The 27,470-nt window shown below is 32.0% G+C and overlaps 6 protein-coding genes across 10 annotated transcripts in view; 5 read left to right on the forward strand and 1 right to left on the reverse strand.

The window, feature by feature from the left end:
* Positions 1 to 2,126, forward strand: part of LOC135834309 (longitudinals lacking protein, isoforms A/B/D/L-like) — a 58,750-nt gene extending 56,624 nt beyond the window's left edge. Inside the window, exon 4 of the mRNA XM_065348162.1 lies at positions 1,723 to 2,126. Coding sequence (XP_065204234.1) covers positions 1,723 to 1,979 — 257 coding nt within the window. The 3' untranslated portion in view covers positions 1,980 to 2,126. The remainder of the gene's footprint in view (positions 1 to 1,722) is intronic.
* ND-24 (NADH dehydrogenase ubiquinone) lies at positions 2,067 to 3,510 on the reverse strand. Its single transcript, XM_065348170.1, has 7 exons — positions 3,356 to 3,510; positions 3,191 to 3,256; positions 3,058 to 3,120; positions 2,799 to 2,986; positions 2,517 to 2,724; positions 2,361 to 2,437; positions 2,067 to 2,271 (listed from the first exon to the last, which is right to left on the reverse strand). The coding sequence occupies exons 1-7, from the start codon at positions 3,392 to 3,394 to the stop codon at positions 2,178 to 2,180; spliced, it is 735 nt and encodes a 244-aa protein (XP_065204242.1). The 5' UTR covers positions 3,395 to 3,510; the 3' UTR covers positions 2,067 to 2,177.
* A 135-nt stretch (positions 3,511 to 3,645) lies between these two features.
* Positions 3,646 to 5,605, forward strand: LOC135834312 (uncharacterized). Its single transcript, XM_065348166.1, has 2 exons — positions 3,646 to 4,158; positions 4,294 to 5,605. The coding sequence occupies exons 1-2, from the start codon at positions 3,862 to 3,864 to the stop codon at positions 5,200 to 5,202; spliced, it is 1,206 nt and encodes a 401-aa protein (XP_065204238.1). The 5' UTR covers positions 3,646 to 3,861; the 3' UTR covers positions 5,203 to 5,605.
* Positions 5,606 to 5,702: 97 nt separating this feature from the next.
* Positions 5,703 to 9,127, forward strand: LOC135834310 (trimethylguanosine synthase-like). Of its 5 annotated transcripts, none has more exons than XR_010556643.1 (11): positions 5,703 to 5,865; positions 5,953 to 6,159; positions 6,248 to 6,305; positions 6,425 to 6,576; positions 6,684 to 6,842; positions 6,918 to 7,246; positions 7,334 to 7,465; positions 7,564 to 7,862; positions 7,947 to 8,152; positions 8,534 to 8,669; positions 8,943 to 9,127. XR_010556643.1 is itself a non-coding variant. In XM_065348165.1 (9 exons), exons 2-9 carry the CDS (start codon positions 6,056 to 6,058, stop codon positions 8,070 to 8,072), a joined length of 1,359 nt encoding a protein of 452 aa, XP_065204237.1. In that variant the 5' UTR covers positions 5,703 to 5,865; positions 5,953 to 6,055; the 3' UTR covers positions 8,073 to 8,513. The 5 variants fall into 5 exon arrangements, 1 of the variants encoding a protein (XP_065204237.1); XR_010556645.1 differs by having other exon boundaries at positions 8,546 to 8,701; XR_010556642.1 differs by having other exon boundaries at positions 8,546 to 8,669.
* A 140-nt stretch (positions 9,128 to 9,267) lies between these two features.
* Positions 9,268 to 14,029, forward strand: LOC135834314 (trimethylguanosine synthase-like). The gene is made up of 6 exons (XM_065348169.1): positions 9,268 to 9,497; positions 9,656 to 9,778; positions 12,003 to 12,226; positions 12,304 to 12,444; positions 12,545 to 12,843; positions 12,940 to 14,029. The coding sequence occupies exons 2-6, from the start codon at positions 9,657 to 9,659 to the stop codon at positions 13,042 to 13,044; spliced, it is 891 nt and encodes a 296-aa protein (XP_065204241.1). The 5' UTR covers positions 9,268 to 9,497; position 9,656; the 3' UTR covers positions 13,045 to 14,029.
* A 1,304-nt stretch (positions 14,030 to 15,333) lies between these two features.
* LOC135834316 (uncharacterized) lies at positions 15,334 to 27,470 on the forward strand. The gene is made up of 4 exons (XM_065348171.1): positions 15,334 to 19,955; positions 20,787 to 20,909; positions 21,077 to 21,250; positions 27,300 to 27,470. The coding sequence occupies exons 1-4, from the start codon at positions 19,890 to 19,892 to the stop codon at positions 27,357 to 27,359; spliced, it is 423 nt and encodes a 140-aa protein (XP_065204243.1). The 5' UTR covers positions 15,334 to 19,889; the 3' UTR covers positions 27,360 to 27,470.

Genomic DNA, 27,470 nt, shown 5'->3' on the forward strand with positions numbered 1-27,470 from the left:
CGTTAATTTCTTGCAATTTTGATTCCTCGAGCAGGAATCGATGTGCCACGCCTAACTTTCCTAACGTTTTTTGTCTCTTTTTTTTCAAAATTAAGGGGGGGGTCAAGAAGGTCGCTCTGAGAGCCGAGAGGATGTATTCAAAAAGAATATGGATATTTGAACGTAACACCTTCGAAAACCTTTGAAAAAAAATGTCAGAGGCCATTTTATTCATTATTATTTAAAATTTTGACCAAATTTGGCTCAGGGAAAGAGAGGGCAGAAGTGTCAAATCAAAGAAAAATAGGCGAATATTTGACCTCAGCATCTTCGAATCAGTGATAACTGATAATCAATCTGCTATTTCACTTTGTGGCTTTTTCAAATTTTCATCAAAATTATGAACCCTCTAACTTCATCTTCTGAGAGGGTTATTGAGATGCCATTTTGAAAATCGGTTGCTGAAAAAAGGATTTAAAAAAAGTGCGCCCACACTGTTAATTATTAATTAGATTTTGGAAAAATTTTTAAAAAATTGATGATTAACACCTTGAACATCTTTTTCTTTTCATAAAATATTTCATCATTTATTTTATCACGATAGCTTTATGAAAACTTTGAAGCTGTTTATCTTTATTAACGAACAACGGTGACAATTTTGCCAAAATTATTTTTATCGACTTATTCGAATCGTATTTTTTAGTCTTTTGTTATCGATTGTTGCTTTAGGAATAAATTTTTTTTTTTTTTAAATTCATAATATTTTTCAAATTAAATAGATGCAATAATCGTTATAAAGATCTCATCGGAACAAAGCATTATTTTTTAATAATTAAGTACTATATTTTATAACAAAAAAGTATTCATTATTCAACCTCCCTTTTATCGAATAATTTTGAACGAAAGAAGTATCAAATTGTATGCAAATTGAAACATAATTCGTATTAAATTTCGTTTTTGTGTGTTTTTTTTCCTTAAATTTTTTTTTTTAATCAATATGTTACCAAATTGAATACTTTTTGCACTTTGAGAATAAACGTGTAGGTAAATGTTCAAAAATCTATTTATAAATCATTAATATTGTTTTTATTTGCAATTTTTTTTTCTATTATAAGTATTAGTATGATTAAATTACTCGTTTATTGGTATGAAACATAATTACTATACAAATGTTATACTCAGAATTTCATAATACTTACTTGGTGAACACAATTTTTTCTTTCAATCCAATGTTCAGATTGGATAATGATTCTTCTTTAAATATATTCGTTTGTAATTTTTGTTCATTCGAATATTGATTCTGAATATATGAAACCTTTAATAAAATAAAATCATTGATAACGTGCGATTATCAAGAGTGTTGTTTTTAAAATGACTTTCTCAATAACGTAAGTACCAGTTGATTACTCTATCATACCGAATACACATTATTTTATAATTTCGTGAAATATCTTTTTATTTATTCGTACGTACGTATCGTAGAATTGGTGAAAATATTTTCGCTACTCTGTAGTACTGCATGTGACAGATCACTGTGATTTTCGCTTAGTAGTACTTCAGTTGCGAATTGTATTGTGATTTTTTATTTCGAATTTTTTCATTTTTTTTATTGGCGTCTTCCATATTTCTATGTAGTATGTTCTTTAAGTTACTTCAGTGTTTTAGTTTATAAATCACCTCCTCGATATGAGAGAATCTAACCGGAAAGACGATAAAATTCGAACGATTTTGGTATGATTTCAGATTACCTAAGATATCAAACGGTTTACGAAGAAGATTACGAACAATATTCTAGTCCGGTGACGACGATTAGTCGAGTATCCTCGCATAATGGGTTTTTTAAGTGTCCCAAATGTGGTAATTGTTACGCCAGGCATCATAGCCTCAGCCGACATATCCGATTCGAATGCGGAGTCGATCCTCAGTTCGAATGTCCTATTTGTCATAAGAAATCTAAACACAAACATAATTTACTATTGCATATGAGAACGCATAGGTAAAAGAAAAAAAAAACCGAAAGAAAATACGAATCAAATCCAGCTGGTTAATAGAGAGGTGTGACCAATTATTAAAATAATTATTACGAATTTCTTGTATGTATAATTTCGTTTTATTCTATATAAACATAAATACACGTGTAAGCGTAACTCGCTCGTTTTATTTTCAACAATTTTTTTTTCAACTAATGGGAAGCGTAACTAGAGATCTGGTTTTACTCCGAAACCAGGACCGTAAGGTTCTTCGGTTAGACTGGTAAGACCGTCGATTGGTTCGCAGGCGAATCTTCCACTTCTGCGGAATAAATAAATACAAACGTGTATTAGAATGAGTTGTTGTAGAAGTGATCGAAGGTGTGTGTTCGATGGGAAGAATATACGTACTTGGGGCCTGGAGTAGGCTTCTTGTCTGCTTTTAAATCTTCGATGATTTCGTTGACGTCTTTTTCAGTTAAATCTTCCTGTAATCGATGAACGAATGAAATCAGAACCAGTGACGATAACATAGTTATATACAGAGAAGCGAATAGATCAACTTACGTAGTAATCATCGTTGACTTGAATCATGGGTGCGTTTACACAAGCACCTAAACATTCGACTTCGGATAACGTGAATTTACCATCTTTGGTAGTCTGACCCACTTCGATATTCAATTTAGATTTGATACAGTTTAATATTTCATCCGATCCTCGTAACCAGCACGGAGTAGTGGTGCAAACTTGAACGTGGTATTTACCGGTAGGATTTCTGCAAAATGATCCCAGCAATCGTTAAAGTAACAGAAATCGAGTAAGATGAGTAGAGAGAATGGTTATGATTACCTCATGAACATGGTGTAAAAAGTAGCTACTTCGTAGACTCTCATTTTTGGTAAATTCAATAATTCGGCGACCTTATGCATAGCGGATATTGGTAACCAACCGTGTTGACGTTGAGCTAAATCTAGTAACGGAATCATGGCAGCTCGTTTGTGGCCTTCGGGGTATATAGCCATTAGAGCTTCAGCTCTCTAGAATGATAGATTTTATTAGTACAGTAAAGCATAGCTGAACAGTTATGGATGTGCTGGAATATACGTACTTTTTGGTTTTCGGCGGTGAATTCGAATTTCACATCTAGGTTGTTTTCTTTAGTGTCTCGATGCTGTAATCAAACAGATCGGTGAAGGAGTTTGCTAAATTATCGGGTTATTAATTACTCTGGGAGTACTTACGACAAATAGGGAATCGTGACCTCTGATGGCAGTTGTCTGTATACATCTTGAGTTTATATTTTTAGCCTGTTGGACAGAAAAAACACAATTACGGTTTGAAAAGATTGCTGAAAATGGGTACAAAAGTTGATGGGAAAATGACTCGATCGAGAATATATTAATTACCAAATTATTCAGGAACGATAATTTCTTCAAACTATGCATTTTATTTAATTTAATTAACGAAGAAAGTATTTAAAATAAGAAATATTTAGTTGAAAAACGAAATTTTCAATAAAGCTTATCACAAATCGAATTTCACCTTCGAAAAAAAAAGTATGTATGTAGTTCATACTTTATCCTGTAGGGTCGCTAAGTAACGTTAATGTTAACCAATCAAAATTCGTTCATTTTTTTCTGTTTACAGATTAGTTCTGAATTTCGCCACTAGAGGTCGCTTTCAGGAAGTTATATTACTAATCGTTAGCCGCCGCAAAATTAGATTTTACTCCGACCAATCAAAATGGTTTTACCACACCCTCTACACCACCCAGCTGAAGGTGTTTTGATAAATCCTGATTCCTGATAACAAACTTACAATTTTTTTGAAAATAAATTATTCAAGTTTCCCGATTTCACGTATTTGTTGAGTACTAATCTAATTTGTTGATTAAAAATTAAAATATGACATCATGTCATTCATTTGTGATAATTGTGGTAAATCTTTCTCGCGATTCTTTAACTTGCAAAGACACTGTAAAAATGCTCATGATATAATTCTTCAAACTCAGAAGAACAATAATAAAGAGAAAGAACCTGAAAAACATGCAAACCCAAATAAATCATCGGAATCTTACTCATGCCCGATCCAAGAGTGTGATTTTGTGGGCAATAAAACCAAAAATTTTGATTTACATTTTACAAATGATCACCCGAACCTAGAAATTGATAAGAAAGAAATGAGTTTTCAAAATGTGGAAGAGTTTATGGTAAAAATGAAAAATGATTTGTATTCTTACTCTGCTGTACTTTACTTACTTTTTTTTTCGTTTTCCCCTCCATTTCAGGAGTAATTTCTAATAAAATTATAATTCTCTCATGTATCCGTGTTTTCTCCTTTATAGACCTGGAAATCTTCGGTGGAGAAACAGAATAAGTGTCGATTCGTTATTCATACTGGACGAACAGCGAAGTATGAATATTATTACTGCCATCGGTCAGGTCGATTTACGAGTGAACGCACAGGAAAACGATTTTTGAAAACCCAAGGTTCATGTAAATTTGGTTCTTATTGTCCTGCCAAGATTTGTGCTAAAATATCGGATTGTGGGAAGTTCAACGTCACATTTGTTTCTACTCATGTAGGGCACCAACACGATGTGGCCCATTTGACCATATCTCCCAATACTAAGAAGCAATTAGCTCAAAAAATGTTGCTAAAAATTCCTGATAATGTTATTATCGAAGATATCCAAGAATCTGTGACCGATGACATTCAACGAGTACATTTATTGACCAAACAAGATCTGTACAACATTCGTCGCGAATTTAAAATTCCCATTGATGATTCGAAAAAAGATGAGAATGATGCCATTAGCGTTGACTTACTAGTACAGCAACTGCGGAAAAATGACGCAGCCGGAGCGCAATCATTATTAATCGAAGAAATCACGGAAATGATAAAAACGCTGGAAGATAACACGTACTTTACCAATGAATTGATCAAGTTGAAAAACCATTTCTTGTTGAAAAACTCTGCTGTACAAATACCTGTTCTGATGTCGAAGCCAACGGATGGTGAAAAGAAGACAAAAATTCAAAAGAAAGCCGATAGCAGTTCAAATATTATTCCTCAGCGCCGACTGTACTCTACTAAGAAAAAAACCACATCTAAACGTAAAAAAATTATCAAAAAGCCAACGTTGGCAGAAAAAGCTGCTGTTTCTTCCGTAAATTTTTTAATTCCGTCACTTCAAGGACCGCAGAAGACTGGAAACGTAATTTTGCTAAGTCAGAAAGATGTGAATGAATGAAAAAAAGATGAAAATATGTATTAAGGTACCTATTATTATGTAGTTACGAAAAAGATTGATGAAAAAGAGTCCAAAGAAAGAAACTCTAGAGTCTTAGATATTAATTTCTTGACATGTTGTATTATTGAAATATTTTATTTGTAAGGTTTTTACCATTCATTATGTGATGAATAATGTTTTTGGTGCTTTTCGTAATAAAACAATCACTTTTTTCACTCCTTTTCTCCATACAATTCATAGAGTAGAAAATAGAAAGTGAAAATCATCTCAATCCTAAGATCTACGTTTTCAAACACACTACAGTGTTATCACTATTTTCAATGGGTTGCTATGGAAACGTACAGCTCGTTTTCATTGGTCGGAGTAAAATCTAATTTTGCGGCGGCTAACGATTAGTGTTATATTTTAATTTTTATTTTGATTTTTTCAGTCGCCATTTTTTCGTGGTGAGTCAACGGTGTTTCTTTTCTTTTCACATGCGGTCTGCGGTGTGGTGTGGTGACTGCGTTAGTCATCTCGTTGACTCGTTCATTCTTTTTCTTGTTCACTTTTGAGACGAGAATGCCGGTAAAGGTAGATTATTATAATTAATTATGATTATTTAGTGTTATTAGAATGTATATTCGATCCGAAGATGTCCAGCTAAGTTATGAAACACATCAGGTGAGATTTCAGTTCAAATTTTATTTCTCTTTTGGTTCAATAGTCAATACCATGTAATGTAATTCTCTAACGATATTCGCTATTCAGATTAGCTCTCGAAAGCGATTTTCCATTCGTTTCGCATTCGTGCTGAATTTCTGAGCAAGTTGGACGTGTATTATTATTTACGAAAGCTTCGTAGTGAACTGAAATGTCTGCGACAGAAGATTCATCCAGAACTGACGAAACCCAATCTTCGAAATGCGAAGACAATGAAACACTCTTGAACCAGAAAAAACGCTCTAATACATCGAAGTATGTTTATTTTTCATTATAGAACCGTATAATTGATTCTTTTTAGTTGAGAAATGGCACCATTAACTAATCTCGATCGTTATTACAGGAAATCCCGCCAAAAAAATCGCCGCAAAACACCGGACTCGAAGCATCTCAGTGATGATGTAAATATTAGTATTTTGTTTTTTATTTATATCGATGAATTTTCACGACCTTGATCATTAATCGTGTGAACGTTCTAGAATTGCATATATATGTCTAATACGAGTGTTTATTTATGTAGACTGGTAATGTTCTACCGAAGTGTACGAATCCGGCGAATAATCTCGAAGCTGAGCTAAACACCGATGTGAATGTTACGAGTGAATCCGGTGAACGTAATACTGATGAGAATTTAATCGATAGTGAAGTTGCAGAGAATACTTCGAGTTCTAGGTTCGTTTTATTTCTTATTAGTTACATAAAAGTTGCTGTAATTTGCTTCGTTGAGATCTCAAGTAATTTTAATAGCATATTCGACTGTACGTGGTTGTTTATTACAGATTTGGTTGTTTCGGTAACATGTTCAGATATCTGAAAAGGAAAATATTCTGGAAACGAACGCCGCAGTCTCCTCAAACGAAACGTGCCAGATTAAACGATGATAAAACCGAAGCGAACGACTCGTCTGTTACGACTCAATCATCGACTCAGATCAACAAGTATGTTTGATTCATTCTGACTATGATAATGGAATGATATTCTAAATAAATTCGACATTGTTCGAAATTTTTCAGCGATTCTGTAGCCATCGTTACTGATACGCCTGTAGTCGATGTCGTCTCCGAACAACAACAACAGTTCGTTAGTCACGAAGATCGTACGTCTGCGCAATCAAACGACGAAGAAAAACTCGATACTTGTGATCTAGTCGACGAAATTCAACGAGCTCAAAAACGTAATCGTAAGAAAAAGAAGAAGAAGAAATCGCAGAATAAGTTGGAAATAGACACCGACGATATCGAAAAACCCGAAGAGATACGAAATAACGTAAAATTGAAGAAGTATTGGTTGAATCGTTACAGATTATTTTCTAGATACGACGAAGGAATCAAATTAGACGCTGGTATGTTCCCTTCAACAAGCTTTTCGAATCAAACGAAAGAATACCTTCGTATAATTAACCTGGTTTGTTGTTTGTTTATATTGATAGAAAGTTGGTATTCGGTGACGCCGGAAAAAATAAGCATAGAGATAGCTCGTCGTTGCCAATGCGACGTTATAATCGACGCATTTTGTGGAGCAGGAGGAAACACAATTCAATTCGCGTTCGTTTGCGAAAGAGGCACGTATTGAAAACACCATCAAACACGTGCATGTTTTTTACTCTTGTCAATTCAGCGAAATTCTTGACTGTTTTTTGTTTTTATGTTCTACTTACAGTTATCGCTATCGACATAGATCCGGAGAAAATCAAACTAGCGAAGCATAACGCTGAAATTTACGGAGTTGCTGAAAGAATAGAATTCATCGTAGGAGATTTCTTCGAATTGGCCGAATCTTTGTACGCCGATGTGGTGTTTTTGTCTCCTCCTTGGGGTGGACCTTCTTACAACGCTGTTCGTGAGTTTTCACTCAGTCAGGTTATGGAACCGTACGGCGGAGAGCGTTTGTACGCGGTTGCTAAACGAATTAGCGAACATATCGCTTATTTTTTACCGAGAAATATTAATATACCGGAGGTAACTTCGATTCGTGTTTCGAATTGTCAATTTCGAGTGTGAATTTTATGCTAGAATTGATTTAATGGTGTACGTGTTTTTTAGGTGACTGCGCTGGAACCCGAAGAGTATGTTAAAATTGACCGGAACTATCTTGATAATAGGTTGATCGCGATTACAGCGTATTTTGGTGACTTGGTCGAGGATTACGGTGACGAATGGAATGATTGAGGTGTTTCGCAGTTGCTGATTTTACGTTCGGTTTTGTATTTATCAGAATCAACTTTCAACGAGTCGACGATACTGTACAGGTATTATTGTTGTAATTTGAACGATGATAATTTTTTTTTCACTGTCGTACTACTTAAGAGTGAATCAACTCGTGGAAATGTGATAATTATTACTCGAGTAGTCTACCTTAAGGAAGTTGAATATTTTTAAGAATATGGCTTACGAGATTGTTTTATTGTTGCATTATTAGTTGGGGTTTTTCCCTCTTTTTTTTTTGAGTCATTTTTAATCAGAGGAGTTATGATTTTATTGATATCGTTTCACCATACGAATGCTTACCTATTCATATTTTTATCCTTTATGATTTTTTGTGATATTTTTTATACATTTTTCTAAGGGTATGAATTTAATTTTTTTTACAAATAAATGTTTTCAATTCCACGGGTTGAACTTGTGTAAAGCATTCTCTTTAGGTCTGGACAAGTACATCGGTGGATTCACATTGTGACTGACTATTGTTGGTTTGGACCTGGAGAGTGACGTGCTGTGGACTAGGATACCCGAGGAAAGGATCAAAAGAAATTAAAAATATACTCAGTAAGGGAAATGAATCATTTTATCGTTCCCAAGTGCGTCTAGCTCGGCATTCTTCTTCATCTATCCCTTTTTTTAATTTTGATTTTCGGCGAAAATTTCTACTTACTGTATATCTTTCGAAATGTTTGTAAATTGATTAGGTTGTGACGCGTTCTGAAAATTTAACACAAAGAAAGAATTCATTTTAAAATAACGACCCATAAATATTACTCAACGACTAACAAAGTAGTACAGATGATAATATTCATAGTTCGTTGTGATTTATTGTTTCAGGAAGACCATCTGCGTTGAGTGAGCGATTCTGCTTATCTTTTATTATAAATCTGGGCACGTGTACAGACGATGCTCATTCGAAAAAAACGTGATTCAATTGGAGCATTATGTGAGCGAATAAATACGACTAGCGGAGATGTTCAAATAGAACGAAATTATGTCTAATCAAGGGCGTCAGCCTTCATCTGTGATTATGATGGTAAACTTATTTACAAATTACTATATAATTAGTGAAAGTAGAAGTAGGACGAAATATTATATTTAATCAAAAGCGTCAGCCTTCATCTTAACTATGATAGCAAACTTACTCACAAAATAATCTATAATTTGTGGAAGTAGTTATCTTAAAAACTTGAACACCAGGTTTTATTATCACTGCGCTTGTCTTATGAGCTTTAGAAAGGTTCTCAGATTGCATAAAAAATCGAATATAGGAAAATTTTAAATATTTCCTGATTGTACGGTGAAGTTCAACTTTCAAATTTTATGATCTCTTAGTAGTCGAATGTCGTTTGTGCGGTTCTGATAAGCACTTTTTTTTTCTAGTATATCTAGGTACGGTTTTTTTCTTTTTTTAAAATGCTTTTTATCATATTATCATAAATTGTAATGAATTACGTACTTACTCATTATTTGCTTCAGAAGTTTTTTTAAATGTATATTCGACTTTACAATATAGGTTCATATATTGATAGGTGTGGTTGTTTTTGCAGAATGTTCGGATCCCTGAAAAGAAAGCTATTCTTTGAAGAAACGTTCTCTCCTAAAGAGAAACATACCGAATCAAACGATGGTGAAACTGAAGCTATTTTTGTATCTTCTACGATCCAACGCAGGTATATCTATTTCATTCAAATTTCAAAGATTTATTGTATTTTTGATTTTTTTCTCAACTGTAAGGTTTTTTTTTGAAAAATGGATTATTTGAGTTTTGACCAGAAATGAAAAGTTTTCAAAAATTGTTCATTTTCAATTTTTCCAACTTTAGGAGGCTCAATAATACATATTATAAGGAGACTACCATTGTTTAGAAGAGAGAAAGTTTTTTTTTTCATTTTTAACGAATAGACTTTGATTGTTTGATTTGTGTCATTAAAAAAAATTTACCACTTTTGTAAAAGCTGAGATTCAGTTTATGCCCCATTCTCATCGACATGACGAGTCGATTTTAAATTGTCAATATTTTGCTTTTTCCAAAAAAAATTGTCAAAAGTTCTCGCGTTAAAAGTGAAAAAAAAATTAAAAGTCTCACTTTTTCCCATAAATTGGCCATAATACTTTGTAGTAATGTTTTTTGACCTAAAATTGCCAAAGATTACAAAAAAGTATGTATTATTCTTTGTCCTAAAAAATGCAAAAAATGTCGCTTTTCGAAAGAAAAAAAAATGTCAAATCTCTTTGTTGATATTTTAATAACTCAAAATTGCTAATTTCTGCTAAAATTGCCAAGTGTTCGCTTTTTGAAAAAAATTCTCACAATTGCCAAAATTTGCCAAAAAGTCCTGCTTTCTGCTAAAATATTGTCAGTCGTGCTTTTTTTCAAAAACTGTCAAAAATTCTCGTTTTTTTTGTAAAAAATTCCTAAAAGTCTTACTTTTTTTCCAAAAATTGATCCAAAGTGTTTTTTATTGATAATTTTAGCTTTTTGGCAATTCCTTTCTCATCCAAAATTTGTCAAGAATTACAATAAAATGTTATCCTTTTACCTGAAAAAGTGCAAAAATATAAGTCTTATCGAAAAAAAGTGATTATGTCTTTGCCAATATTTCCTACAAAGTTCTGATTTTTTGCTGAAATTGTTTAATTTTCATGCTTTTTGAAAAAGTCTTCGCGATTGCTGAAGAATTTTACTTTACTTTCAAAAATCATCCAAAAGCCTCGATCGATTTTCTGAGCAGAAATTTTCCGAAAGTATCATTTTTTTGCCAACAGTTGCCAAAAAGTCGTGCTTTTTGCTGAAATATTGTCAGTATTGCTTTTTGTCGAAAATTCTCGATTTTTTGCGAAAAAATCCAAAAAGTTGTACTTTTTTTCCAAAAAATCACCAAAATTGTTGATTTTTGTTGAAAATTCTAGCTTTTTTGCAATCTTTTTTCATCTAAAATTGCAAAGAATTACAATTTTAAGTGTCGTGCTTCCACCTGAAAATTGCAACCAAAAAAAAGTGTTACATATTGAAAAAAAATGTGATTATTTCTTTGCCATTATTTTCTAAAAGTTAAGTAGTGTCAAATTTTTTGCTTGTTGGAAACATTCTCGCCATTGCTAATGATTTTCAATTTTTTTAAAAATTTATCTGAAAGCCTATCTTTGTTGTCAAAAATTGTCCCAAATTAGGTCTCGCTTTCAATTCCTGAAGTGGTCTGTTTGTCATTGTTTTTTTCAAAGAATTTCGGAAAGTCACTTTTTTCATAAAATTATCCAAAAGTCTTGCTCTTTTGACTGAAATTACCAAAAATTTCTTCCTTTTGTCAAAATTGTCAGCCCTGATTTCTTTGCCAAGAATTGCAATGATTGTCAGAAATTTCCCAAACAGTTCAAAACTAGAACATTTTTATTTGCAATGTTCTGTTTTTTTTTGGTCATTTTTTTTCTTGTCACTTTTGGTTGGTTCTTCAAAATATGGCCAGAGGTTCCAGAACTCCCTAAAGTAAATCTCAACTTTCCAAGTTCATAAGTACAATTTTTTTGGAAATTTCAACTTTAAAAAATTTCCTAGCGACTCCCGAACTGCTCAAAACGGCTCAAAACTATAAGAAGGGGGAGGGGGATCGAAAATATGGTATACTCACCAAATTCCAGCTTTCTAGGTTAGTTTGCTAAAATATTAATTTTTTTTCATTTTTAATTCAAATTGTATTTTTGAAAATTTACCAAAAAAAAAAAAAAAAATCGAAAAATGCATCGAGTATTTGAAATTTTAGCTGGTGGTGTATTTTTGCATTCTCTTTCGATTAAGCATTGTCCAGATCTAAAAAATTTCCGTCAGTTTAGATCTATCCGTTGTGATTTGTAAACGTCCAACAGTGAATATTAACTCAGTATTATTGATGTTTTCAGCGAATCGGCGGATACACCTGTTATCGATCCTGTCTCCGAACAGCAGCTTGTTAGTCACGAAGATCATTCCACTTCGCAGCCAATCGATGCTTCCGATGTAGTCGATAGAATTCAGCGAGCTGAAAAACCCGCAGAAATACGCAATAATCCTGGATACGAAAAGTATTGGGCAAATCGTTACAAATTGTTTTCCAAATACGACGAAGGAATCAAATTAGACACAGGTATGCTGGTTTCTTAATCGAACGTGTAAGAAACATGCCTTAGAATGAAACTCGAATAATTTCTTTCGTTTTTATAGCAATGTGGTATTCGGTAACGCCGGAAAAAATTGCCAAAGAACACGCCGAACGTGTTGCCCGTTGTGGGTGTAGCGTTGTAGTCGACGCATTTTGTGGAGCCGGAGGAAACGCGATTCAATTCGCACTTACTTGCAAAAAAGGTAAGCAGCTGAATGCAATACGTAGTTACGTACTTGATGGCGAGCTTTTGATCTTGATCGTCGACTCAACCATTTTGTATATTGATTGTAATGTTTGCAGTCATTACTACCGATATCGATCCGGAAAGAATAAAATTAGCTAAGCGTAATAGCGAAATTTACGGAGTTGCTGACAGAATAGAATTCATGGTAGGAGATTTCTTCGAAATAGCGTCGTCTCTGAAAGCGGATGCGGTTTTCCTGTCTCCTCCTTGGGGTGGTCCCCCTTGTCTGAAGTACGATGTTTATTCGTTGAGTCAGATTTTCGAACCGTACGGCGGTGATCGCGTTTACAGAGCTGCGAAACAAATCAGCGATCGTATAATTTATTTTTTACCCAGAAATATCGATATATCGGAGGTACGTGAATTCAACGTGCTTTTCAAATGTAATGTTGAACGTGTTCATCCGACAATAAAGTACCGAGGTATTAATTGGTTTTTTTTATGTATTTAGTTAAAAGCATTGGAACCAGAAGGTCACGTTGAAATTGAAAGAATTTATCTCGACGACGAATTATTCGCCATTAACGCGTATTTTGGAGACTGGTCGAAGAGCTGATTCTACGTATGAGTTTATAGTGGAATTTTCCTTTCAACGATTCGTCGACGATAGTAGATCCTGGACAGGTACATATGTACATATTATTATAGTAAGATGTAATTAATTTTTAATACGATGTTCTAGAGTACGTAACATTACTCGCATGTATAGATGAGATGATTATTACTTATGTTAAGGAATAAGGAAGTTAGATATTTCCTACATGGATAAGTGTTGATGACGTTATCCTTGATGAAAAAATGTTTGGTCTGGGTGAAGATTACAGAGATCAATTTCTATTTGAAGTTTTCGATTGAAAAAAAAAAACGTATGAACGTAGCTTGTTGAAAATGACGAATGAGCCACCTGCTCAGGTTTCGAAATTGACTCGTGGAAGTTAATTTTACGTTAGTGGTCCGAAATAGTCCTCGAAAAATGTTCAGATCGCTAGTTCGCCCCTGTAAACCCCTCCATACAGCACGACATTGGCAATATATATCGAAAATTTCTGTCTTTGAGCAAAACTTGAAATTTTTCGTCGTGGTGCCCAGCTTTAGAGTCACATTTTCAAAAATTTAAAGTTGAGCTTTTTTAAAATGATCAATTTTCAAAAGTTCGCGGAATTTCGGAACTATAGTTTGAAAATTTGAAAAAAAAATGGGGGGAGGGGTGCAAAGAGCCCAAATTCTGGTCAAAATGTAGAAAATGGTTGAATATCGTGTGACGTATCGTTTCGTATGTTTTCGTGAGCGCTGAGTACGAATTTAAGATTATTTTTTTTTGATTCGACCTCTCTAAAACTCTAACGATCTTCGAAATTTCCTGAAAATTGAAAAAATTGCGTGACATGAAGGAGTAGTGGGGGTTTATTGATCCCTATCAAGTTCATAGTGCCAATGCTTAGATATACATTTCATATGTTTATCTTTTTATTACGATTTTTGTAATATTTTAACATTTTTTGTTTTTTTTTTTTTACAAATAAATATTTCCTCGAGTTGTATTTTTGTATGGAGGGATCTCTCTCTTGATATGGACCGGTACAGCTATGGATTCAGGTCATCATCGAGTTTTCGACCAATAATATTGCAGTCTTTTTATTGGGTTTGGAACTGGAGACCAATGTCACGGGCAACGTGCTGTAAGGATTGGGATTCCCAGGAATGAATTTTTTCCCCTGATACCATGTGTCATCAACTATGGAGAAGCAGGAGAAGGATCCAATTTCCTTATTCCCTTTTATGCATTTGCAACATTCCGGAAGAAAGTCGATACTGATCAATGTCCCTTTTTAATGGAATTTTCAACTCTTTCATCTTCTTTCAATGTCTTGTGTGGTGACTTCGATTAATTCAAATTGAAGTTCTCTTTTTTCATTACCAGAATAAATATTTTGGTGATGAATCGAACGTGTTGTAAAATGAGGAAAAATTTATTTACAAATAATGTCGTCGATCTTTGTCAACGCAAGGTGTCCACTCTCCAGTGAGTGGTCAGCGAAACTTCAGATTTGGATGCAACCGGGTACCACAAAAAAAATGTAGGTGAAGGTGTTGCCTATCTTGAAATTTGAAGGGTAAATTTTCGTTCTTTGAATACGTAATTACGAAAAAGAATAGTATTATATACGCCTTGAAATGAAAAAATTTTGGTAAGTACGATTAAATTTTTTCCAATTCAAAAATTTTCAATGTAAATGAAACTTTGAAATTTCTTGAAAATGTATCTATTTTGAAGCTCTGGCATTTTTTTAAAATTTAAAAGTTGAAAAGAAATGATCATCCTTCAATTTACAAGTTAGGCAAAAAGTCATTATCATAATATGTAATTTTTTTCAGTTTTTGATGTTCTGCTCACACTCCTGTACTTGAAAATGAATAATTTCGACCGCTGGTTTCGTAGAATGCAATTTGCCCCTTCGAATTCAAAGATAGGCAGCATCTTCACCATACAATATTTTTTTTAGTGGTGGAGGTCCGAATCCGACCCTGACCCCGAAAGATCCCAATTATTTTCACTGAACCTAACCTGATTAACCTAAACCTGAACCTCGAAACTTGCACAATCCCTCCCACCTCCGTCAACTTCGTCAACATTAGATTATGCATTATTATAGGCATTTTTATCGTAGGTAATGTAGATTTCGTGTTACTGTTCTCAATATAGACGTTTTTGTTATGATTTCAGTTTAAGCTGTGAACTTTTCCTGCCAATGATTTCATAAAAAGCTGACCTCGGTTGTAGACACGAGAAACTCAAAATCGATGACGTGAAATTTTGGTGAGTGAAATCATATTTTATACATATGTACATACTTAGTTGTACTTTTTTATTCTGCTCTCTCTCCCTCCCTCGGATTTCAAAAACATTTCACCTGGAGCCACTCGAACGAGATTCTCTCTCAAATCAATGAATATGAGGTGAAACCCCTTGTTTTACGCCCCTCTCCCTCAGTACTCCTAATTGACTCGGGATACCTACTGAAATTTAGCTTATGTATTCGGAGAGTGCTCTAAATGTGCCATTTTGGAAATTTCTCCAAAAAGTGGTAATTTTTTATTGTAGTTGTCTAGAATGTCATGTTTTTAGTCAGAATTACTAAATGGTCGCAGTTTTTGTAAAAATTGTCAAAAGTCTTAATTTTTTATAAATCTGGAAAAAATCGCATTTTTGTAAAAATTGTCAGAAGGTCCTAATTTCTACCAAAATTGCCAAGAAATTCCTGATTTTTTGCCTAAATACTTATCCAAAAAATATTGATTATTGCCTTAATTGTTTGTTTTTAATGAAATTGTCAAAATAGTCCTTATTTTTATTCGAAAAGGTTTTTTTTCAAAATTGCCTAATGAAAACCCCGTTTTTGACAAAATATCCAAAAAGTTTTAATCTGTAGCAAAATTGCTGAAAAAATCCGTTTTTTTCCCTCCAAAGTCTTGTTTTTTTTCAAGATTACCAAATAATTGCCAGAAAGTTCCATTTTTTGCTAAAATTGAAAAAAGGTCTTAATTTTTGATGAAATTCGAAAAAATTGCATTTTTCTCCAAATTGTCAAAAAGTTCTGATTTTTTTAAAAAATCGCCAAGAAATTCCGGTTTTTTGACAAAAATATAATCGCCGTAATGCGAACGGAACCGTATAAACAGTAATAAGGTGCACCGGGGCAAGTCAGAATGATTTTTCGCAATTTCAACTTTGACCAGCTGTTACTCCCCTTCTAATGAACCAATATGGATCAAATTTATTATGTAGGTTCCCATAAGGGTTCTTAACCTATGGTGAAAATTTGAGCGCGATTGACACAGTAGCTTTCGCCCAGTGCAATAAAATATAAATGGTTCTGACTTCCCCCAATTGGGGGAAGTCAGAACAGGCAAAACTTTGCAGAGGCGTAGATCACAAACGGAGCGTCCTAGAAAAATTGCATATAAACAAAATTGTAGAGAATTTAATTCTCTTTGAGATCACTCTCATCAGATTTTCACTAGGACGCACGGTTCATCCGCTATATGCGAAAAACTAAGAAATAAAAAGTCTGCATTTTAGAACAAATTCAAAACAAGTTCAAAACAACAAGAAAATACAATTGAACCAAAGACATCTAAAATGAAACTGAATCGCGAAAATTTGTACGCCGTGATGAAGTAGGGGTAGTACCCTCAAGTCACCTTTAGTGGCACTTCGCCAGATATAAACCTCTACATGCTAGAGCAAGTTTTCTAACTTACCCCGAATTCCAACTTCCCCTGGTGCACCTTACTTAAACGAATAGAATCTCGGATATTTGAGTAGAAAATCTAAAAGTCACAATTGATGTTTGTTGGCTTTATACATACATTGTATCTCAATAATACAACAAATTACGAGTATTTACGACAAAATAAATAAATACATACAAATAATGACGCGAATTTTACATTATTTTCAACACTTTCCCTAATTCGAGAATTATCGAGTAATAATCTAAATTCAAAACTACTCAAAAAATCTAACATGATGAACGTTAATCATGTTTCCTCGAATTCGGATGGTCTCAAACGACGCTTTGAAAAGAGAACCATTTTTCGATCTCGGACTGGTGAACATAACGCGATTATCTGCTTCGAATTTGCAGAATGTAGTAGGCAAATCATCGATTAATGGTTCAACTCCTTACCAGATGTGGTTTGGTATACCACCGCGAATAAAACATCTTCGAATTGTTAGTTCGAAGTGTTACATTAACGTTCCGATCCAGTCACGTCAAAATCTGGATAAAAAGGTTCTCGAAGGTTACCTCGTCGGATACGATGGTGACGAGCAATGTCGAGTTTACATACCAGCGAAATGTGACATTGTTATTTCGAAAGATGTCACCTTCAACAAGAAACTTCAAGATTGCAACCAACGAGTTACCTTACTGATCAATCGAGATTTGCTAGATCCGATTGATAATGATACCAATACCGAAATAAGCGATGAGAAGGATACTAAAAGTGCACCTTCTATGTCGAAGTCATCGCCTGTTACGTCGAAATCTTTGACCAAATCAACTCCGAAAAGTTCACCGAAATCATCGAATACCTAGTTCTTTGCTCGAGAATGACAAATTCGATGATGCTAACGATAATATCAACAATGATATCAACAAGGATTGTCAAGACGATTCTGCACTCGGTTCAGACTTGACAAAATGAAAATGGCAATTATTATGCGGCCAAAATCATTCGAATTCTCAAGACATCAACGGGAATTTTTATCAACATTGTCATAAAAAAGTCATAATTTTTGTCTAACAAGAAGTTCAGTTTTTTTCTCCAAAGTTGCATAATTAGGAAACCCTCGTTTTTAAAAAATCAAAATTGCTCCCCTCTCCAAAAAAAGCTACCATTACTTCAAAATTCTCATAAAGTTTTTTTTCAATACCTACCTAAACTCATAAACTGCCACAAAAATCGGTTTTCTATGTCAAGGAAATTTCATTTTTTCCAAAATTTCCAGTTTTCGAAAATGGATAAAGTTATGACTTGAATAAATTTACTTAAAACCTCCTCCCTTCCAACAAAAATTATTATTTTGGTGCCTCTCAAATTGTAAATTTTCAAAAGCTTCAATTCTCGAAACTTTTCCAACAATTTTTCTTCGATGAAATGTTTTCTTCTCTTTTTGAATTCAGTTTTCAAAGATCAAAAACTGAAAAAATACTAAAAAAAATTTAAAAAAGTGAAAATTTTTGATTTTGAATTACCAGTTTTGAATTAAGAATGTTTTTTTTCTTTCATCGAATTAAACAACGTATCTATTGAAGTTTTCAATTTCTTTAAAAATATTTTTTGGAGGCTAAGTACTTAAATTAATACATTTTTTAAGGTCAGGTGGGAGTAGGGTTAAAACGGGCAACCTGGCCACCTTCACGTATCGTCCGCTAGGAGCGGTAGTTTCGTTTGTTGGTTTTACGATCACGATCGTGATCGATGGAGGTTTGCGGGTTGGAAGTGTTGGTTGTTCAGAGGGGGGTATACTCCACGCGGTGTACATCGAGTACGTCAATTAAATGGTACGATTTTTTTTTTTTCTTTAGATGGGGGATTAATAAAATTATCAATTTTGAATTTTTTAAAACCATAAAAAAATCGCAAGTGCAACATATCGATTGTTATGTTTTCATGTATGACAATTCGGAAAATGAGTTTATTTTTCACGTACGAGTTCGTTAAACCCTTGAAATTTGATTTTTTTTTTTACTTAGAATCGTGAGAAATAAATGAAGTGAAGGATGGAGGAATTTCTTATGATTTATTTTTTTTCTTACGAATTCATCTTCTTACTATTTTTTCTTTCTTATGAATTCATCTTCATACTCGAATACATGATCGATCCTATATGAAGATGAATTCAGACGATTCAGAAAATGTGTTTATTTTTTTTTGATAGGAGCTGTACTTCATCCTGATGCAAACAGCAGGTATTGAACTTTGAACTAAAAATAATTGAAATTTTGATCGAACACATAGGTATTTTATTCTCTTCAAATGGTTATTCACCTCATAGGTACCTATTTTATTATTACAAAATGAACGTAATTTTATTCTCTTTAAAATGGATGCTTAGGTAGGTACGATATTATTGTAAAATGATCGTAATTTTATTCTCTTCAAAATGGTTCTTCATCCAGATACAAGCGGTGTGTATTGAACTTCGAACTCTGAAATTTTGATCGAACACATAGGTAGGTATTTTATTTTTAAGTGGGTGCTTAGGTAGGTACAATAGAAGTGATTGGAAAAATAACGGTACTCAAATTAATTTTTTTTTGTCTAATCGTCAATTCATTCATGTAAAATGAGTGTTTTGCTTCATCATTCGATTTTAAAATGCTGAATTGACGATTCAGCAAATTAAATTTTGCATGTATATTTACCGTTTTTTTTTTCTATAACCGTTACTTTGACCATTATAAAACAGATATTTGCCCGGAAATTCATATCAGTTGTTCTGTTCTGTTTTCATCAATAATTTCGACTTTCGCTTGTGAACTGTGATCGTATTTTTTTTGTCCAAATAACAACTATAATATTTTCATTTTTCATCTCGCTCCGTATTCGTTTCGTTATTGTAACTGATTAGAATAATTTTTGTCCTTAGCTTGCAAACCAAAGCTTTGATCGATTCCGTTTTTATTGATAATTTTATTTAAAATTTTCATCTCGATACGTTTTCGTTTGTTACAAGATTTTTGAATTTTGCGAATTATTCATTTTTGAAAATTTGCTACTGTTTTACCTGTTCCCCAAGGGTTCATCTCGTGTTGTTTTCATCGAAGGTGTTTGTTTCTTCTCGACTTTTTTTTGATTTTGATTTCCTGTGTTCTAAAGAAGAAGAAAAAAATGGCTTCAAATAATTCCTCTACGTCTACGTCTACATCATCATCGTCATCTTCAAGCTTAACCATGGTAAGTAGATACCTATATTTTTTTATCTTATACTTTGAAAATTGTGTCGTATGGTTTTTTACATCTTTTTTGATTGTTTGCGGATGATGGTGAACTTGAATGTGGTCTCAAATTAAAGACAGTGAAATTCCCTATTGATTGATGTATAATTTCTATCATTTCTCATATTGCAAAAAAACTTAAAACGAACACATAGGTATATTATTATTATTGCAAAATGTTCGGGTGTTCGTAATTTTATTCTCTTTAAAATGGGTGCTTACCCAAAGCTCTACCTTTTACCGTTCGAAATTTTTCGAAGTTCAAAGTTGAGGAAACAAGAAGTAAGCGTCAAGTATTGAATTTTGAACTAAAAAATACTCAAAATTTTGATCGCATCAGTTTTAGGACTTATTTTGAACATTTTTTTTATTGATCAAGTACGTACTTTTTTTTTTTAAAAAAAAAAAAGCATACATCACTGTGCTATTGAAAATACATGGATTTCCAATTTTTTGCGTAAAAAAATACAATTTTTTTTGATTGTTTGCGAATGCTGATGAACTTGAATATGTTCTCAAATTAAAGACAATGAAATTCCCTTTCGATTTAGGTATTTTATTATTGCAAAAATGATCGGTTCGTAATTTTATTCTCTTTAAAATGGATGCTTACCTGATGAACTTGAATATGGTCTCAAATTAAAGACAGTGAAATTTCCCTATTGATTTAGGTATTTTATTATTGCAAAATGATCGTGTTCGTAATTTTATTCTCTTTAAAATGGATGCTTACCAGTGAAAGATGTTTTTCAAATTTTTTAATTTTCAAATTTTGTTATTTTTTTTGCAGACAAACAATCCAGTTGAATATCGTTTTACTGCTAGCTGCCCCGATTTCGTTGCGCAGGATATAATTTACATACTGGAAAATATATTTGACGAATCGTCATGGATGAATGTCAAGATAGAGGAAGTAAGTTTTTTTTTTTAATTGTCTTGCTTTTGATTTTTTTTATTTATATGTATTTTCAAAAATTGATGTTCGTTTTTTTTGTTTTTTTTTTATCAGTCATAATTTTTTTCATTTATACTTAGTTTCAAAAATTAATGTTCATTTTTTTTTTTTTTTTGATTTTTTAGAAAGGAGAACATACAGTAGAATTTACAATTCCTTTTCCGGTTAAATTGCAGACCGTCATAAAAAAAGTAACAGAGGCAGGTTTTGAAAACCTATCAATTAATACCATAAATGTATCGGAAGTGTCCAGGAAACGATTTTTAGAGTTAAAAACTCTGCAACAAAAAAAACGCAAGGTATTGTAATGTGTATTAGCCTACATGTGTAAATAAAAGATATTGATTTCTTATCATGTTTAAATGTTTCAAAGTTTTGTATGATTTTTTTTATAAAAATGTCCATAATTTTATTCTCTTGAAAATGAGTGCAAATTTTTCGAAGTTTAAAGTTGAGAAAACAAGATACAAGCAGTAAGTATTCAACTTTGAACTAAAAAAACTCAAAATTTTGATCGAAGACATAGGTATTTTATTATTGCAAAATTTTCATAATTTTATTCTCTTTAAAATGGTTCATGATACAAACAAAAAATCTTCCGTATGCGATTGAAAAATCTGGTTAGAGATGGAAGTATTGAGATCAGTAGGAAAAATGATTGAATTTGATCTTGGAAGGTTAGTTGTGGTCGAAATACAGTGATTTGTGCAAATTACAAAACTTTCCTCGAAAAGGGAAGCTTCTCATATGTTGAAAAAAATGATTTTATGATTAAGTTGAAAAAATGATTTTATGATTACTTTTATCCACCATTTCTTCGTAATGTCAACTTTGATCTAAAAATACTCAAAACTTAGATCGAACAGCATAAGTTGAAAAAATGATTATAAATTATGATTACTTTTATCCACCGTTTCTTCGTAATGTCAACTTTGAATACTTGAAACTTAGATTGAACACATATCTAAGTATTTTTTTATTCTCTTTAAAATGAGTGCAAAGTTTTCGAAGTTTAAAGTTGTGAAAACAAGATACAAGCGGTAAGTATTGAACTTTGAACTAAAAATACTTTCTGAAGCAAATTCAAAATTCTGGAGAAATTTTAAAATCACGCTGGAGACAACAGATCAGTGGGAAATGTTAGAATTCGATCTCAGGAGGTTGATCGAGTATAATATCCATGTAAATAACTATCAAATTATAAGGGAATTCATACATGTAGCGCTATCTCTCTAAATATCCAGGAACCAAGTCTAAACTAATAATAAAACAGTGCTCGCAAATCAACACGTAACACTCAAGACATAAAAGAAAAAAACATGTCCTCTAGATTCAAACCAACTGTCTTCTTGTTCATTTTTTTTTTCCATGGTGATTGTAAATTTTTTCTGGTGGCGGTTTTACCCAATAAAATAAGAATTCTAGTTTCAATTTTCATTTTTTTTTAAATTTTTTTTGTTCTTAAAGCTAGAAAATGTATCAACAGAAGAGTTTGATGTTGTCGAATGCAAATCAGCATTCAGAAAAAGGATTTGCGTCATCAAAATTATAAATAAGATAATATTCGATATTACAAGTTTTTTATTTAAAATAGAACCTATTATATATAGTATACTGTCTGATAGATTATCTATAATCAAAGCATTAAAAATGCATTCGAAAATGAAAATTATTTGCAAGAAAGGTATTGTAGAAGAAGAGATGTGTTTCTTCTTAAGCACCTCTACATTACCTTTCTTCATTAATGATGATATTCATAAAATTTTGAAAGATAAATTTTTTCCTCAATTTTTACCTCAATTTGAAAAATTGAATAAGCAGGGCAGTGGTTGGGTGTTGAAAAATGTCGAATTTCTTGAATTTACAATAAACAAAAATAATCCATTAAGATTATCATGTGGTACCTACATTCCTATCCCTAAAAAATTGCAAAATAAAAAATGTATCATAAACATTCAATCATATGATAACTTTTGTTTCAAGTACTGTATTTTAGCAAAATTTCTAATTCCCAATGAAAAGGGATATAAGGCATATATTTTTCCTGTCATTGAGAATAGAATTTTGAAGGAATACAACTTGAAATTTGATTTCCAAAACATATCTTTTCCCACTACCCTTCGTGATGTTTCCAAATTTGAAAAACAGAACAATGAAGTATCTGTTAATGTTTATGGCATTGAAAATAACGACGAAATATTTCCAATCAAGGTGTGCGAACTTGAAAAAAGATTTCATTATGATCTACTTTTTTTAAGTTCAGGTGAAAAAAATCATTTTGCTTACATTAAAAATTTTAATAGTTTAGTAAGGGAACAAATTACGAAACACCATGGTTCAATTGAAGTGTGTAAACGATGTTTTATACATTATTCTGGTCCAAACAAGGAATTTAAGTTAGAAGATCATAAACGTTGGTGTACTGAAATGATAAGTGAACCAGCTAAATATGTTCTTCCAACTGCGGGGGGAAACATTTTGGAATTTGATCAATTTAAGTTCATGGATCCAATTCAGTACATAGGATTCGCAGATTTTGAGACTATGTTAGTGTCCAAAAATGATTATGATTGGGTATCTAAAAATAGGGTTTTAAACCAACACATTCCTATTTCATTTTGTTTTTACCTTGTTGGTAAAAATCATTCAAAAATTATGGAACCTGTTTCCTACACTGGAATTAATGCGGTGGAAATTTTTTTCAAAAAATTAACAAAATTTGGTAAAATAATTGCCAAAAGATATCAAAAGTATAAAAATCAAATTATTATGACACCTTCTGATATACAAAATTTTAAAAATGCGACAGAATGTTGCATTTGTGGAAATGGTTTTTTTTTTGGAGACAAAAAAGTTAGACACCATGACCATATAACAGGTATGTTCATAGGTGCAGCTTGTGATTCATGTAACTTGAAACTACGTACCCCAAATTTTCTCCCCATTTTTTTCCATAATTTATCACATTACGATAGCCACCTTCTTTTCCAATGTTTTCTGCCAACAGAAAATATAACGGTCATTCCTCACTCTGAGGAAGACTATATTAGCTTCTCCATAAAAATCACTGACAATTTTTGGATTCGATTCGTAGACTCTTTCAGATTTCTCTCAGCAGGTCTTAGAACACTGTCAGAAAATTTACCTTCAACACAGTTGAAACATACAAATAAATATTTTCAGAATTCAGAATTAACAAACATAATCACCCAAAAAGGATATTTTTGTTATAATTTTTTGGACAATCTTGAAAAACTTAAATTGAGAGAACTTCCTGAAAAAATTTATTTTAGAAATGATTTAGATGATTCAGACTTGACTGACGAAGAATATCAATTTGCAAAAAATTGTTGGGAGAAATTTAACTGCAGAACTTTGGAAGATTATTTGGTAGTTTATTGCATTTCCGATGTGCTTCTTTTATGTGATTGCTTCGTCAGTTTTCGAAATCTTTGTTTGAAAAATTATGGTCTGGACCCCTGTCACTTTTATTCATTGCCAGGATTTTCTTTCCAAGCAATGCTAAAAATGACAGGAGTAAAATTAGAACTTCTTACTGATATGGATCAGTATTTGTTTTTTGAAAGAGGTCTCAGAGGTGGTATAGTCAATACAGTAAGAAAATTTTCAGAAGGAAACAACATTCACTTGCCTAATTATGATATAAATAAACCTCCAAATTCCATCCTATACATCGATGTAAATAACTTATATGGGTTTGCCATGAAGCAAAAATTACCAACTTCAAAATTTCGATGGGTTTCTCAAAATGATTTAGACTATTTTACTTCTGATTACATCATTCATTTAAACAATGATGGTGATTTGTCATATTACTTTGAGGTTGATCTGGAATATCCTAAACAAATTCATGATTTACACAATGATTTTCCTATGTGTGTGGAAAAGAAATGTCCTCCAAATTCAAAAACTGAAAAATTATTATGTACGTTGGAAGATAAAAAAAATTATGTTATTCATTTAAAAAATCTTCAATTATGTCTCAATCATGGTCTAATTTTGAAAAAAATACACAGGGCTATACAATTTCATCAATCTGATTTCTTGAAAATTTATATTGAAAAAAATACTGTTCTGAGGCAGAATGCTACTAACGAGTTTGATAAATCTTTTTTTAAATTAATGATCAATTCTTGCTTCGGAAAATTTATTGAAAATCAAAGAGAGAGATTAAATTTCAAGTTAGTAAATGATGTTCGAAAATATTACACCAGTGTGTCTAAATCTTCTTTCAAAAAATCAGTTGTTTTTAGCGAAAATTTAGTAGGAATACATTTCTTAAGAAGTATTGTTAAATTGAATAAACCAATTTTTGTAGGCATTAGTATTTTGGAAATTTCGCGTCATTTTATGTATGAAGTGTATTATGAGAAATTAAGTCACATTTTTTCGGATTGTTCATTTCCAAAATTACTGTACATGGATACAGATTCTTTCATTTTTTCTGTTGCAACTAATGATATTGAACAATATTTAAAAAATCAAATTTTTGATTGTAGCAACTATCCTATAGATCACGCATGTTATAATAATACAGTGAAACAGGTTCCAGGTTATTTCAAAAATGAATTGTCATCTCATCATTGTTCAAAATTTATTTCTTTAAGACCAAAAGTTTATGCTCTTGAAATCTACAACAATTCCACATCAGAAACAGAAGTAAAAAAAAAAGCTAAAGGAGTGAAAAAAAGTGTATTGAAAAATGAAATTACATTTTCAGACTACGAACTTTCTCTTTTTAAGGATGTTGATATTAGAAAATATCAAATGTCTTTTAGATCTCATAATCACGAGATTTTTACAGTACTACAGAGGAAGCTATGTTTAAATTCACACTGTGATAAGCGATTTTTTCATTCCAAAATTGATAGTTTTGCATGGGGTCACTATAAGATTGATAGTCTTTCTTCTGATGACCAAATAGATAGTGACTGTGATGATGATGATTATGAAAATAACATTTGAATTTTTAGATCACTTTCTCCATGATTTATGTACTTTTCATTTCCACTTGATTCATGCATAATTGTTAGCAACCCAATTTTTTTTTATTTTGCAGGAGATTCCAGAAAATGAATCCTTAATTATCTTAAATGAGTTTATTTTATCATATAAAGATATCTCGATCAACCTTGAAAAATGTTTTAAAACAATTTTTGAATACATTGAATATGGTGACACATCATTTCGGAAAATAAAATGTAGATTAAATAGAATTCTATCACCCTTACAAAATCATAATTTTAACTCTATGGTGGTAGATAACTCCATAACCAAAGGAATAAATTTAGAAATAATTGATTTTTTAATTTTGCACACATTTCTGTTCCAAAAATTAGAATTTCTGACATTTGAAAATTGTAAATTAAAATCAACTGAGGAAATAGATGGCTATGAGAGGGAAGTAGTTCGTTATTTCAAAAATTATGATCTGTTGAAAATGATTAACATACAAAACTGTGTTTATAAACAAAAATGCTTTGAAGATTTTGTATACTATAAAATAACAATGATGACTGCAATGAATACTCCTTCAAAGCAGTTCCGAGTAGTACATTGTGATGTAAAACTTGTTGTATAATTTTTTTTTTTTTTTTTTTTTTTTTTTTCAGATTGTAATACCTGTATTACCTGATGAAATTTATGATCATATATTAAGAATATTAAGATCTAAAATAGATATTGTAAATTTTCTTTGTAGTTCAAGGCTCTTTTATTCTATTGGAATTCGTCTTTTTGGTCAATACCCGCTCAATCATTTATACCTAGATACCCGGGTTCTATTTCATGGTCAATGTGGATCACTTGAAATAGAGCACCTGGGATTCTCTATTGATAAGATGTTAAAGGGCGAGGGAGTTGATTTTTCTAGCGGAATAGATTCCATTAGAAAAGTGGTGAAAAAATTTCTAAGAGGATACGAAATCATTTGTTTTAACATTTCATATCGTCATGTTTCGTTTCAAGGTTTGAATTTATTATTATCAATTCTTGGTTTGTATAAAAATGTTGAATATATTTGTTTGAGAAATTGCACTTTCGACAACGTTAACGAACCTTCTAGACTTTTCCACCACTTTTCTAATGAAATTAGAATTAATCTTCATGGGCTGGAAGGAGTTTTAATCGAAGAATGTAATTTTAAGTATACAAATGTTACTCCGCCTCGTCAAATAAACATAAATTATGCTACTTACCAAAAATTAATTCCAAATACTTTGATCCCTGTTGATATTAGTTTATCAATATCATAACCTAGAATACCTAAAATACCTAGAAAATAAGTTTATTTATGTCAAGTTCATTATGATATTGTTTCTATTACAGTTGATGAACAGAATGCTTATACGTGAAGGAGGTGAAGAAGAAGTCAATGATGGAAACTGAAAAAAAATTTGTTGATCTACTTACTGATTTTATTCAACTTGTAATTCCATGTTTTCTTTAAATTATTTTTTTTTTTTTTCATTGAAAATACATAATGAATACTTCTGAGAA

Source organism: Planococcus citri, chromosome 2 (assembly GCF_950023065.1).
Source record: "Planococcus citri chromosome 2, ihPlaCitr1.1, whole genome shotgun sequence".
NCBI lineage: Eukaryota > Metazoa > Arthropoda > Insecta > Hemiptera > Pseudococcidae > Planococcus > Planococcus citri.

Excerpts from the sequence above, each read along its gene's own strand:
- ND-24 (XM_065348170.1), bottom strand. The coding sequence starts at position 3,394 with ATGCATAGTTTGAAGAAATTATCGTTCCTGAATAATTTG. Across the intron at positions 2,987-3,057 it reads TCACCGCCGAAAACCAAAAA|AGAGCTGAAGCTCTAATGGC; the intron begins GTACGTATATTC and ends CTATCATTCTAG. Across the intron at positions 2,725-2,798 it reads TTTTACACCATGTTCATGAG|AAATCCTACCGGTAAATACC; the intron begins GTAATCATAACC and ends ATCATTTTGCAG.
- LOC135834312 (XM_065348166.1), top strand. The coding sequence starts at position 3,862 with ATGTCATTCATTTGTGATAATTGTGGTAAATCTTTCTCGCGATTCTTT. Across the intron at positions 4,159-4,293 it reads AAAATGTGGAAGAGTTTATG|ACCTGGAAATCTTCGGTGGA; the intron begins GTAAAAATGAAA and ends TCTCCTTTATAG.
- LOC135834310 (XM_065348165.1), top strand. The coding sequence starts at position 6,056 with ATGTCTGCGACAGAAGATTCATCCAGAACTGACGAAACCCAATCTTCG. Across the intron at positions 6,160-6,247 it reads AAACGCTCTAATACATCGAA|GAAATCCCGCCAAAAAAATC; the intron begins GTATGTTTATTT and ends TCGTTATTACAG. Across the intron at positions 7,863-7,946 it reads GAAATATTAATATACCGGAG|GTGACTGCGCTGGAACCCGA; the intron begins GTAACTTCGATT and ends CGTGTTTTTTAG.
- LOC135834314 (XM_065348169.1), top strand. The coding sequence starts at position 9,657 with ATGTTCGGATCCCTGAAAAGAAAGCTATTCTTTGAAGAAACGTTCTCT. Across the intron at positions 9,779-12,002 it reads TCTTCTACGATCCAACGCAG|CGAATCGGCGGATACACCTG; the intron begins GTATATCTATTT and ends TGATGTTTTCAG. Across the intron at positions 12,844-12,939 it reads GAAATATCGATATATCGGAG|TTAAAAGCATTGGAACCAGA; the intron begins GTACGTGAATTC and ends TTATGTATTTAG.
- LOC135834316 (XM_065348171.1), top strand. The coding sequence starts at position 19,890 with ATGGCTTCAAATAATTCCTCTACGTCTACGTCTACATCATCATCGTCA. Across the intron at positions 19,956-20,786 it reads CATCTTCAAGCTTAACCATG|ACAAACAATCCAGTTGAATA; the intron begins GTAAGTAGATAC and ends TTTTTTTTGCAG. Across the intron at positions 21,251-27,299 it reads TGCAACAAAAAAAACGCAAG|TTGATGAACAGAATGCTTAT; the intron begins GTATTGTAATGT and ends TTTCTATTACAG.